Source organism: Coregonus lavaretus (assembly GCF_964263955.1).
Source record: "Coregonus lavaretus genome assembly, chromosome: 1".
Lineage (NCBI taxonomy): Eukaryota > Metazoa > Chordata > Actinopteri > Salmoniformes > Salmonidae > Coregonus > Coregonus lavaretus.
In genome coordinates, this window is record NC_139988.1 from 79,308,007 (window position 1) to 79,320,525 (window position 12,519).

Consider the following 12,519-nt stretch of genomic DNA (forward strand, 5'->3'; position numbering starts at 1 on the left):
AGCATTAATCAGTTAAATTAGACATTGAACTTGAACCCTATAAGAATCCTGGATCTAGCTGTCGGACAGTTTTTTGTAGAGAGTTCTCAGAAATGCAGTGTAACTATGTAACATTTCGTGTCTCCTTATGTTTTGGGGTGAAAACAGTTTTCATGGGCACACAAATCCAAAATAATATATGCATTGCAAAATCGAATGTTTCTATATATATATATATATATATATATATATATATATATATATATATATATATATATTTATTTTTTAAAACAGTACAAAACATACAAATGACAGCTCACACAACATCAACGACCTCACACCTGCCCAGACACACCTGCTCACACGCCATCTCCAGCGCCTGCATCACTTTACGCCACATGGCCTCAAACTGCACCATTTAGTTTCTCTCCGTCGCCCACGCACTTTCAACATTTAGATAATAAAGCATTTGCCCTTTCCATTGTGTTAACGATGGCGGGTTGGTTGATTTCCAGTTTTTAAGTATACGTTTTTTCAAGGTGATTGACGAGAAAAGTATCATCCAACCCATCCAATCCATCGGGTATCTCACTGCACCCTCATATGCCATGTCTTGAAATATGCAGACAGACGGATTAAAAGTACATTATAAATTAAAAGACAGCCAACTTTCTAACTCCGCCCATAACTTTTGGACTTTATAGCGTTTACAGAAGGCTTGTTAGTTTTACACTTAAGACATGACTCCTTGTGAATTTTGTCTGTTGTATAATAAATTCTATACATTAGTTTATACTGTATTAAGCTTACATTTTTGTTAACTGTAATTTCGTTAGTTATGTTCCTTCATTCCCTCCATCTAGTGCCAATATCAGTTCTTTTTAAGTCTTGGTTCCAGTAGTTTATATATTTTTTTAAGAGCTTGTCAGATAGGCTCTCTGCAAGGTTTTGTATATCTCACCTATCATATGAATGAATATCCTCCAAAATCGAATGCTTCTAACCGAAGGAGCCACCTTACCTTGATACTTAAAACCTAAATCGATACTGTAATTAACATGGTTCTTCAATAATTATGCATAATCCTTGTTGGATGTGTATTTGGTGTCCAGCTGATTAGTTGAGCCATGATATTTTCACACATCATCTGATCCAGGAAGGAATTTTCAGAATGACAGGCAAGTGACGAACAGCTGTTGTGATAGCGCATGCGATTCAACAACAGCCTAGGTACTGGAAAAAAGGTGCTTGAGAGGAATGTCCAGAATATTTTGCCGTCTCATTCATTACGCCGGTAAAGACATTTGTTGCCTCGATCCACGTTGTATCTAATATCCCTAGTGAATTGGTGTTGCTCATCTGTTGTTGTCTGCTTGATTTACAGCAGGGTCTAATTAGTTTTAACAGAGAAAGCATCAAGGTAATGAGTTCTTGCTTTCATATGTTTTTGTGCTTTGGAAGTCTACTGTGCACAATTGTGTAGGATAGACTATTGCGCAACACCAGTGGCGATTTTAGCATACTCAACAAACTGGCGCAAACTCAACAAATGTATTTTTAGATGCATGCCAGCAATGCCACTACACAACATTGCATTCTTTCATTAGGCCTATGTGGTCTAAAAAGGAAGGAAAATACAATCACGAGGATTCTCTTTTATAGACAATATACTGACACACAGACAGCGTATTGCACAAAAAAACAACCCTCACAATATCAACTGGAATTACATGGGTCTATTACTGAACTTTTTGTTGCAGAATGTTTTTTTGAATGGGAAGAGAATCACTGGCAAACATGGTTACAGACCCAACAACATTATATAGTATCCCCTCCTTGTGAAGAAAAGCACATGAGCTACTGTAATTATAATACACAAAGTAAGCAAAACAATGAAATCATTGCAACATTGCCTAAAATGATGAATAAGGTTCACTATATATACAAAACTATGTGGACACCCCTTCAAATGAATGGATTAGGCTATGTCAGCCACACCCGTTGCTGACAGGTGTATAAAATCGAGCACACAGCCATGCAATCTCAATAGACAAACATTGACAGTAGAATGGCCTTACTGAAGAGCTCATTGACTTTCAACGTGACACCGTCATAGGATGCCACCTTTCCAACAAGTTAGGTTGTCAAATTTCTGCCCTGCTAGAGCTGCCCCGGTCAACTTTAAGTGCTGTTATTGTGAAGTGGAAACGTCTAGGCGCAACAAAGGCTCAGCTGCGTAGTGCCAACTTCATAGTGCCAACTGTAAAGTTTGGTGGAGGGGGAATAACTGTCTGGGGCTGTTTTTCATGGTTCGGGCTAGGCCCCTTAGTTCCAGTGAAGGGAAATCTTAACGCTACAGCGTACAATGACATTCTAGACGATTCTGTGCTTCCAACTTTGTGGCAACAGTTTGGGGAAGCCCATTTCCTGTTTCAGCAATGCAATGCCCCTGTGCACAAAGTGAGGTCCATACAGAAATCAGTGTGGAAGAACTTGACTGGCCAGCACAAAGCCCTAACCTCGACCCCCATCAAACAACTTTGGGATGAATTGGAACGCTAACTGCGAGTCAGGCCTAATCGCCAACATCAGCGCCCGACCTCACTAATGCTCTTGTGGCTGAATGGAAGCAAGTCCCTGCAGCAATGTTCCAACATCTAGTGGAAAGCCTTCCCAGAAGAGTGGAGGTTGTTATAGCAGCAAAGGGGGGACCAACTCCATATTAATGCCCATGATTTTGGAATGAGATGTTTGAGGAGCAGGTGTCCACATACTTTGGTCATATAGTGTCCTAATGAGATAGACGTACAGTATATAAGCAATAAAAACAATTGAGATGTACAAACTATGGCATAAGGGAACGATGAGCAGATAAGAGGCAAGCTGTAATTTCGATTAAGACATTAATGAGCGAGTAGCCGATATAACTATTTGTTCAGCACTTTGGAAATTTACAGCGACAGAATTCAGAACATGGGCCTTTCTTCTCCTTGTACACCAAGTCAGAACCGAAGGATAAATAGCATGGGCATATAAGCAGACAATGAAAGCTCTTACAAGATTCAATGATAATATTTCTCTAAAACAGGCTATAGGCTACATGTGCACCACCAAGTCAGAACAGTAGGCTAAGTTCTGAGGGGGAGAGGGAGAGGGACCAAATTCTTAGGGTGAGACACATGGGCTACTAACAGGTTACTACACAACATACATGTAGTATTACTAGCTACTGTATACATATCTCCCTGGCATATTACATCATTTATGCAGCAGAACTTTGTCATCAAACTTTGTCATCAAAGTCTGTCATTATCTGGATTTATGGTGCTTTCAAGACAACTGGGAACTATGAAAAACATAAGATTGAATCATGACGTCAGTGATCTTCAGGTCAGAGCTCTAGAAAGAGGCCAGAGTTCCCGACTTGGAATTGCGAGTTGGATGGCCGTTCAAAACATATTTTCCCAGTCCAAGCTCGTTTTTTCCCCCCTGAGTTCCCAGTTGGTTTGAACGTGGCAGAAGTCATGTTGGATTGACAGCATGGCCAATGTATTCAACCTTTTCTTGCCCATGGTGTTGCGTGTGAATGTTTATCCTTTTTAAGCTTGAAAAGAGACCCTTTCAGACAGATGTTTTAAATCCTTAAACCCAGACTTGGACCACACACCCTCTCCACCAAATAGCAGGCATGGGAAGGAAAATAGGGATTGTTTTGCAACGCTCACAGTTAGCCATTGATTCCTTCCAAACCACTCATTGTTTAATTTGCGATTTCCGACTTGTTGTGTAATGTTTATGTCCAATGGCTGATGAGCACCAATACGTTTTAGCTATAATTTCTCTTCATATGACAAGGATTGAAAAGGATTTGCCAGTAGATTGTCGACATGAATCATGACGATGACTGCTTGTCTAGCTTGCTAGCTAAGATTGTGAAAGTGTGATGTTGACATGATCAGTCCAATCAAAGCTACAGTAGATATAACGTGATTTGACGTCATTTTATCTGTGTCCAATGACCTTGAGCCTTCTTGGACGGGCACTTCTAATGTAAATCTATGGCATGGGGCTTGAACTGCCTAGCTCTCCTTGTAGATTCGCCAGTGACCTAGTGTCCCCATGAGTGACAGAACACTGAGCCAATTACGGCGCAACTAGAGAAGATTACCAATGCTTACGCTCTATATTTTCGATGGCTGCCCCTCCATCACAGAAAGCACTGAGCTAGGCTAAAACGCCTGCGTTTTGGAGCTGCTTTGCTCAGGAAAGAGACCATGTTTGTATGCGGCTTTATTAACTCAAGGAAAATGTTAGTTTTTTTTACATTATTTGCAAACTGATATGTGACACGAATTAATGGCCTAAATAACATGCAAAACAGATGTGGCTCAAAACAGGTGGGGCTCAAAACAGGTGGGGCTCTGTAATTATTGTAGCAAATTTCTAAGTTCTCCTGATTTCATTTTTGATCCGTTTTTGTGAGAGATGTGGCCTCTTTCATTTGTTTCCCGCCGCTTCATTTGAAGGGTGTTGCGCTACTCTGTTGCGGTAAAACCATATGTGGTTATTATGAGGACGACAACATCTAATGTTGGCTTCAACTTGGCTTTCCATACAAATCCTTCCATAAAAAAATGAACCTGGTTTTTGGTCACTTTCTCATGATAAAAACAACGATGTGAGATTCAAATAGTGAGATGAATTCAACCGCTATTCGTGGCTTTATTACGTTTGCCTACATCGGCCACATAGGCTACAGAAAAATTGGCATTCATTCATCCAATTTATTTAGTCAGGCAAGTCCACATTATTGTCACGTTTTAATATAATAATAATAATTTGAATATCAATGCATTGGCAAGGCCTAAAAAATTTATTATTCTTAAAGTGGTAATGGCGTACTTTTTTGACACTTTTTGCATGCTTTTTTGGTGGGAGGGGGAGTTCTATATTAGGCCCTATATGTACAATTATATAAATTATACACTTGTATAACATTGAGGTCCTTGAAAATTTCAATTAAGCACTTGAAAAAGTCCCTGAAAGTCCTTGAATTTGACTTGCCAATGTCTGTATGAACCCTGCTTAAAGGATGTATAGTCCTAGGCCTATGTTATTGTATAGGTGGAGTTATGGGCCAATTTGCATATATTCACATTTAATCCTCAAAGTACACGTGTAACTACATGAAAATCCCTTTTATTTGTGTTTCAAACCATTTTGAGATGTTGATCCCAATGTAACACATTGGCCCCATTCTTTATAGAAATCTTGTAAGGATTCACAGCCAAGGGAAATATTTTCATTACAGCATATACATGTATGTCAATGGGTCATGTTTCCCTTTGTTAATGGTTAATGATTCTCCTTTTCATCTCCTTTCCAGACTGTGCAAGCGGGGCGATGTCCAACAGATGAACTGTCACTGACCAACTGCGCAGTCGTGAATGAGAAGGAACCACAGTTTGAACAGTAAGTTGTGCGTGTGTGTTGATCCCCAGCCCTGAGGTGCCTCAGTCAAATCAAAGGCCAGTGTGTGTAGTGGCAGATCACAGTGCATCACTGGGGCTCAGCTCTCTAGACACGGTGCCAAAAAAGCCTCAGGGCCATCACATACTCTCTGCTCTGTTTTCCTTCTCTATCACCTCACTAAATAATGGCGCCCTCGTCTCGGTCTTCTCATCCCTGGCCTCGCACATGTCCCTCTGGGGCAAACAAAGCTCTCTCACCTGGTGAAAGAAGTAACCCATCCTTGTGTGCCAACATGTTTTCAGCATTTTAATTTCCCTCACTGATCAAACCTTGTTTGCTCATGCTCTCTGTCTCTCTGCAGCAAAATAAGGTCCATTTCCTCCACATTTTATGGGGACATTTGAGCTTTAAATATAGTTTTACTGTTTGTCTAATGGCCCATCTCATTTGTGTCTCTAACATTTGCACTGATCCCCTGTCAATTTGGATCTTCGCTGTAGTACTTCTAGACTTCTTTTCTATTGCACTTATTTTTTCATTGCACTTTTCAGCAATATGTTTGGAACTTGAAATTGCAATAAAATCGCAGTATCAAATCACAATATGTTCAGAATCGTGAGAATCGCTATACATATAATATTGTGAGGTTCCTGGGAACTCCCAGCTCTAGTTCACTCCAGGGTTCTGATGTCTATTAGGCCTGTATGCTGTATTATATCCTGGGCTAAATATGTATATCTTTAACACTCAGAACAACATGGAACAGATCAACATGACCTAGAACATTTCAAGGAAAATGTACAGACCCTCTTAAACCTCTCTCTCTCTCTCAATATAATGCCTGCTATACATGTAAACCTGCATATTCTAGTTCTCTGTATGATATTCTTCTCCTCTACGCAGTCACGTGACCGTGAGAACCACACCGACCCACAAGTTTGTGTTCACATTGAAGACCCACCAGAGTGTGGTCCCAGGGACCATCGCCTTCAGTCTCCCCCAGGTAGGAGCCACCATTATGGCCTTCATAAATAGGCTACACACTGTGTTCAAACCTATCCTTGCTTGAATGTATTGTAACGATAAACAGACTAAAAGTCTAACCCACATCTTTAGGGTGTTATAACTGAAGCCATTATTTAAATCAATGAGGATGAAGTGGGTTTCTACAAGTGCAGCTGCGGAATATTTTGTGGATGTAGCTGACGCCATCTGAGCGTTTTACTTCAGCTGAAGCTGTACTGTACTCTAGCTGTCTGGCTTCTATGGCCCGTCTGTCTGTGCGCTCCTCCTCTCTCTGTTGTCTTTCTATCATGTCTGTCACTGCTTTTGACCTTTAACCTTGCATGTCTCTGTCTGCTCTTTCTCCATCTTTAAACTCTGCAGCCACAGCGGCACACAGGTATGACGGTAACGTCCTCACCCCGGTCTTATTTTACAACTAGATTGGAGTGTAGACGGAAGTAGAAACATTTGAAGGTGTAGCGATGCACTACACCATAACTATTCACTGGACATTTGTCAATGGCCTAATGCTCCATACATCAGCCAAGCGCTTAGGCCTAAGTCATATAAAGTAATGCTCCATACATCAGCCAAGAGCTGAGGCCTAAGTCATGTAAAGTGATTCTCCATACATCAGCCAAGAGCTTAGGCCTAAGTCATGTAAAGTAATGCTCCATACATCAGCCAAGAGCTTAGGCCTAAGTCATGTAAAGTAATGCTCCATACATCAGCCAAGAGCTTAGGCCTAAGTCATGTAAGGTAATGCTCCATACATCAGCCAAGCGCTTAGGCCTAAGTCATGTAAGGTAATGCTCCATACATCAGCCAAGAGCTTAGGCCTAAGTCATGTAAAGTGATTCTCCATACATCAGCCAAGAGCTTAGGCCTAAGTCATGTAAAGTAATGCTCCATACATCAGCCAAGAGCTTAGGCCTAAGTCATGTAAAGTAATGCTCCATACATCAGCCAAGAGCTTAGGCCTAGGTCATGTAAGGTAATGCTCCATACATCAGCCAAGAGCTTAGGCCTAAGTCATGTAAAGTGATTCTCCATACATCAGCCAAGAGCTTAGGCCTAAGTCATGTAAAGTAATGCTCCATACATCAGCCAAGAGCTTAGGCCTAAGTCATGTAAGGTAATGCTCCATACATCAGCCAAGAGCTTAGGCCTAAGTCATGTAAAGTGATTCTCCATACATCAGCCAAGAGCTTAGGCCTTAGTCATGTAAAGTGATTCTCCATACATCAGCCAAGAGCTTAGGCCTAAGTCATGTAAAGTACGTGACACATCAGTTCCACGATCAGTCACAACCTGTAGCCTGGTCCTGACGGTTTTTGACCGTTGTGTGACTGATGTTCTTCTTAAAAGATGAAATAGGTTGTAAAATAAGACCATGCTTGAGAGGAACGTTATATCACTGTCTTTGTCAGAACACCCTAGTTATTAGTGTTGTTACATTGGAGATGTACTGTCGTCCACATATGTAAGAATGTCTTTTTCCTGAGCATGTTTGTACCTCCTCCGTTGAATTTTCGAAATCCCATTGTTGCCCTCGAGCCAAAAAGTTTGCCCACCCCTGCCATAAATATTGTTGGCCTTTTTTCTATTGTCTTTTAATGCATAGCTTATATAAAGGAAATGTGTGGACCGTACACTGATTAGAATAAATTACTTGTTTTTCAGAGAAAATGGGCAGGCATCTCCATTGGTCAGGATGTGGAAGGTATGAGTAAAACATGATGATATTGAACTGTGAGGTAATTGTGTGTGAATGCAGGAAGGTAAGGTACTTTCGGCTTCAAATAGCCTCATTTAGGCCATTGATTACCATTGCCATTATATTACTGCTCTCTCATCGTTAGCCACCAGATGGCTAGCTCTGGTCCGCAGCCACAATAACCACTCCGTCTCCACAATAACAACCCAACATCCTTCTCTTGCAAAATCCCTGCAACTTAATCATATTTCACTCTAATGGTTATAGATGTTACATCTATGCCAGAGAAATGGCAATTATCCCATGATCCTTTGCTGCAGTGATAGAGCTTCCAACTGATTGCAATACACTGAGTGAACAAAATATTAGGAATACCTGCTCTTTCCATGACAGACTGATCAGGTGAATCCAGGTGAAAGCTATGATCCCTTATTGACGTCACTTATTAAATCCACTTCAATCAGTGTAGATGAAGGGGAGGAGAAAGGTTAAAGAATAACTGTTAAGCATTAATGAGATTGAGACATAGATTGTGTATTTGTGCCATTCAGAGGGTGAATGGGAAAGACAAAATATTTAAGTTCCTTTGAACAGGGTATGGTAGTAGGTGTCAGGCGTACCATTTTGTGTCAAGAAGTGCAACGCAGCTGGGTTTTTAACGCTCAACCGTTTCCCGTGTGTATCAAGAATGGTCCACCACCCAAAGGACATCCAGCCAACTTGAGAAAACTGTGGGAAGCATTGGAGTCAACATGGGCCAGCATTCCTGTGGAACGCTTTTGACAGCTTGTAGAGTCCATGCCCCCACGAATTGAGGCTGTTCTGAGGGCAAAAGGGGGGATGCAACTCAGTATTAGGAAGGTGGTTGTGATAGGCCAGTTGACATCAATCTTGAAGCTTGACCAGGCAAAGCCATTATAAGCCTGCTGTCAGATCATATCTATAGCGTCAATGCCTATAGTAATAGGCCTAAGTCCTATAGCTCTGCCTTAGCTTGGTAGTCCAGATCTGTTTAGCGCTACAGCCAACTCCTCTCTGTGTTTTGTTCTTTGTCAAGCCAAACATGTAGGCATGGCAACAATGACAGTTGGCTACAGCACATGCAGTATGGGACCAGACTAGCTCTGCCTAGACGAATCAAAATATGATCCCCTAAATTAGCAAAGTGTCGATATGTAAAGGAGATCTGCTACATGGCAACACAAGCTGGGTGTGAACAGATGTTGATCGAGCACTGTGAACAGCTGGTTCCTTAATCACTTTCAGTCCTGGGTTGCAGTGTGCTCTCTCAGATGTGAGGCCCATTTGAACTCACTGTAACATGAACAGTACACTTTAACAAATGGTAATAATTAGTTGTTAGTCCTTGATTAGGTTGTTCATTGAATATGCTACCAAGTGAATAGCACTAACGAGCAAGGTACTATAATCGAACACCAACCAGACTGTTGACGTTGTACGTGAAAATAAAAACTGAGAAACAAGGTGAAAAGCTACAGGGCTACAACTCTTTGCCATCTCACAGTGTGTGTCCTTTCTCTGCTGTGTGTTCATGTAGTGACCGGCTACAACTTTGACAAGTCCAAGCAGTGTGTGGGCACCATGACTGTGGAGATTGACTTCCTGCAGAAGAAGAGCGTGGACAGCAGCCCGTACGACTCAGACAAGATGGCTGCAGAGTTCATCCAGCACTTCAACAGCCAGGCCTTCAGTGTAGGCCAGCAGGTACTGGAACTGTAGCCTACAGAAGGAAGGGGAATGCTAGGATGACAGGTTGGGGTTACACACGTTACCTCTTCAGGGACTTTGTAGGTCTTGAGGCTCTGGGTAGAATTTGTATTATTATTCTGTATTCAATCAATCGGCAGAATAAACAGCGTTGGACAAATGACAAATACTTTGTCAGCACACATCCATATCACATGATAATCATTACATGCTTATCAATACCACAAGATAAATTCATAGTACATGCACATACCAAGCAACAATAGACGCTACGCTAATTGATTCCACCATTTCAAGTAAAACAAAAAACAAGATGAATTAGAAAATAAACGCAAAATAAAACCCACCCCATCCCACCCGAGTGACTCTTTTGATTTAACTTCTCATATCAAGAGATCTTACACTTTCAGCTGCGTTTGACCACATCAATAAGCGTCATCATTGTCACCTTGAGAACGAGCAGTGGACAATTCCAAAAGAACAATATCTAAAAACGAGAAGAGCAATTGGAGCCATGCCAGTGTATGTGGGGGCTTCCATCTTAAGGCAAGCTTCTTCTTCTTTTATGTCTAAAGATTGTTATTCAACAGCAACACAAGAGGAGAGCAGGCTACATCGACTCCCAAGTATTTTGGATAGGGATATAGTGATCTTTTTCCCAAAACAATAAACCTGAGGACAATTACACATTACATGAATAAATAAAGCGGTGACTATGAACAGAAAGTACATAAAGGGGAGTGTACTGAAGACATTTTATATATTTTGTGTGGAGTGGCATAAATTATATGAATGAAGTTGAAATGATTTGTTTTGGGGATTAGGGTTCCGAGATGCTCAACTTATGTCCACACAGTTTCCTACTCAATGTCTCACTCTAGTACTGGAAAGTCATTATTGCATGGTTTCACAAATCTTCAAGGGTTTGTTTGTACCATCAACAATTTTCAAATAAATAACAGATACAATTCCTTTTGGTTTTAGATTTGACATACATCCAGTCAGTAAATGTATGTTTACATACAGTAAATGTGAAATCCAAGGAACACCATTGGCCTTTAAGGCAGCATGTAACTGAAGGTTAAAAAAATAAAAATTAACTTATGTTGTACAGCTGAAAAAACACCTAGTCCTTGAGTCAAATAGATCTCCAAGTGTAAATAAAATGTTTTTACTCCATTGGGAATATGCCAAATTACATGAGAACGTGTCTGCCTTATTGCTAATTTCCATATAGACAGAACATTAGAAATTATTGGCCCATAATGAAATCTAGCTTGTTTCAAGGGGATCTCGTAGTAAATAACATCTTGCAATCTGTGAGGTAGAACAAGTTTATCCTCAATTGACCGCCAAGCTGTGTCACTACTAGGATCTATCTATATTGGAATTGCTCACGATACAAAAGCCCAGTGATAAAATGTAACATTTGGAACATCCCACCCACCAGCAGACTTGGGTCTTTGTAAAGTCGATAATTTGATTCTTGGTATTTTTCTATACCAAATAAAACTGGAGATTGCACTATGAAGTGAAGCCTGTCCCAATATCCTGATACTGGGCACAGAGGAATCGTAGAGCTTACAAAGTTCATACGGGGCAACACAGAAATGCGAGACTGAAAAGATAATGAGGACTGAGTCCATCTATTTAAATCACATTCAACCTTGTTTAGAAAGGAAGTATAGATCTTTGTCGCAATCGCTTCCAGACTCTTGTAAATGTCAATGCCCAGATATCTAAGGTCTTCAACATAGGGTATACCAGCTGTTAAAGGGTCATTGGAATTGTTAAGGGACAACAAAGCAGACTTTTGCCAGTTAATTTTACATCCTGAGAAGCTACCAGGGTTAGAGTTTGTGAGATGTTGTTTAAAACAAGAGGACATCATCTGCATACAGCGAGATAAAATGGGGAGAGTCATTAATGATAATTGGTTCAATGGCATTGGATTGCCGTACAGCTTGGGTGTGAGAGAATGAAAAGCAACAAAGAAAGAGGATCTCCTAGCCGCTCTGGAGATTGGGACAAAAGGATGAGCAATTAGTGCCGGTCATCACCATTGTACCAGAGTTGACGTACAAAACTTTAATCAGATTGATATATTTGTGTTTGTTACTTTTTATTTTGTTTTTTACTTTATTGTATTTTGTAAATATTTTCTTAACTCTATTTCTTAAAACTGCATTGTTGGTTAAGGGCATGTAAGTAAGCATTTCACGGTAAGGTCTACAACTGTTGTATTCGGCACATGTGATATATTTTTTGGGATTTGATATTTAGCACACAAGGCCAGATGACCTAGTACGATCCATAAGTACTCCCATTCTAACCTATCAAAGGATTTTTCAGCATCTAATGATAAGATGGCAGAGGAATCATTTGAATCTGGAGCAAAATGAATCACATGCAATAGTCTTCTTAGATCATCTGATGCAAGGTGATCCTTAACAAATCCGGTTTATCCCCATGGATTAATTTAGCCAAATACTTATTCAGACGGCGTGCTAGAACCTTTGAAAATTGTGTACTTACATTGTGACAATTTGCCACGGTTTGTATTTGTGTTTACATGCTCTTATGCTTTACATTCTTATAACATATCGTGGTCCTCTGTA

General features: G+C 40.5%; 1 protein-coding gene across 1 annotated transcript in view; it reads left to right on the plus strand.

Annotated features, from left to right (window-relative positions):
* LOC311128289 (vesicle-fusing ATPase-like) overlaps positions 1 to 12,519 on the plus strand; it is a 41,781-nt gene that overhangs the window by 9,065 nt on the left and 20,197 nt on the right. The window contains exons 2-5 of the mRNA XM_084160371.1: positions 5,366 to 5,451; positions 6,355 to 6,454; positions 8,140 to 8,179; positions 9,732 to 9,898. Of these exons, the coding sequence (XP_084016497.1) occupies positions 5,366 to 5,451; positions 6,355 to 6,454; positions 8,140 to 8,179; positions 9,732 to 9,898 (393 nt within the window). The remainder of the gene's footprint in view (positions 1 to 5,365; positions 5,452 to 6,354; positions 6,455 to 8,139; positions 8,180 to 9,731; positions 9,899 to 12,519) is intronic.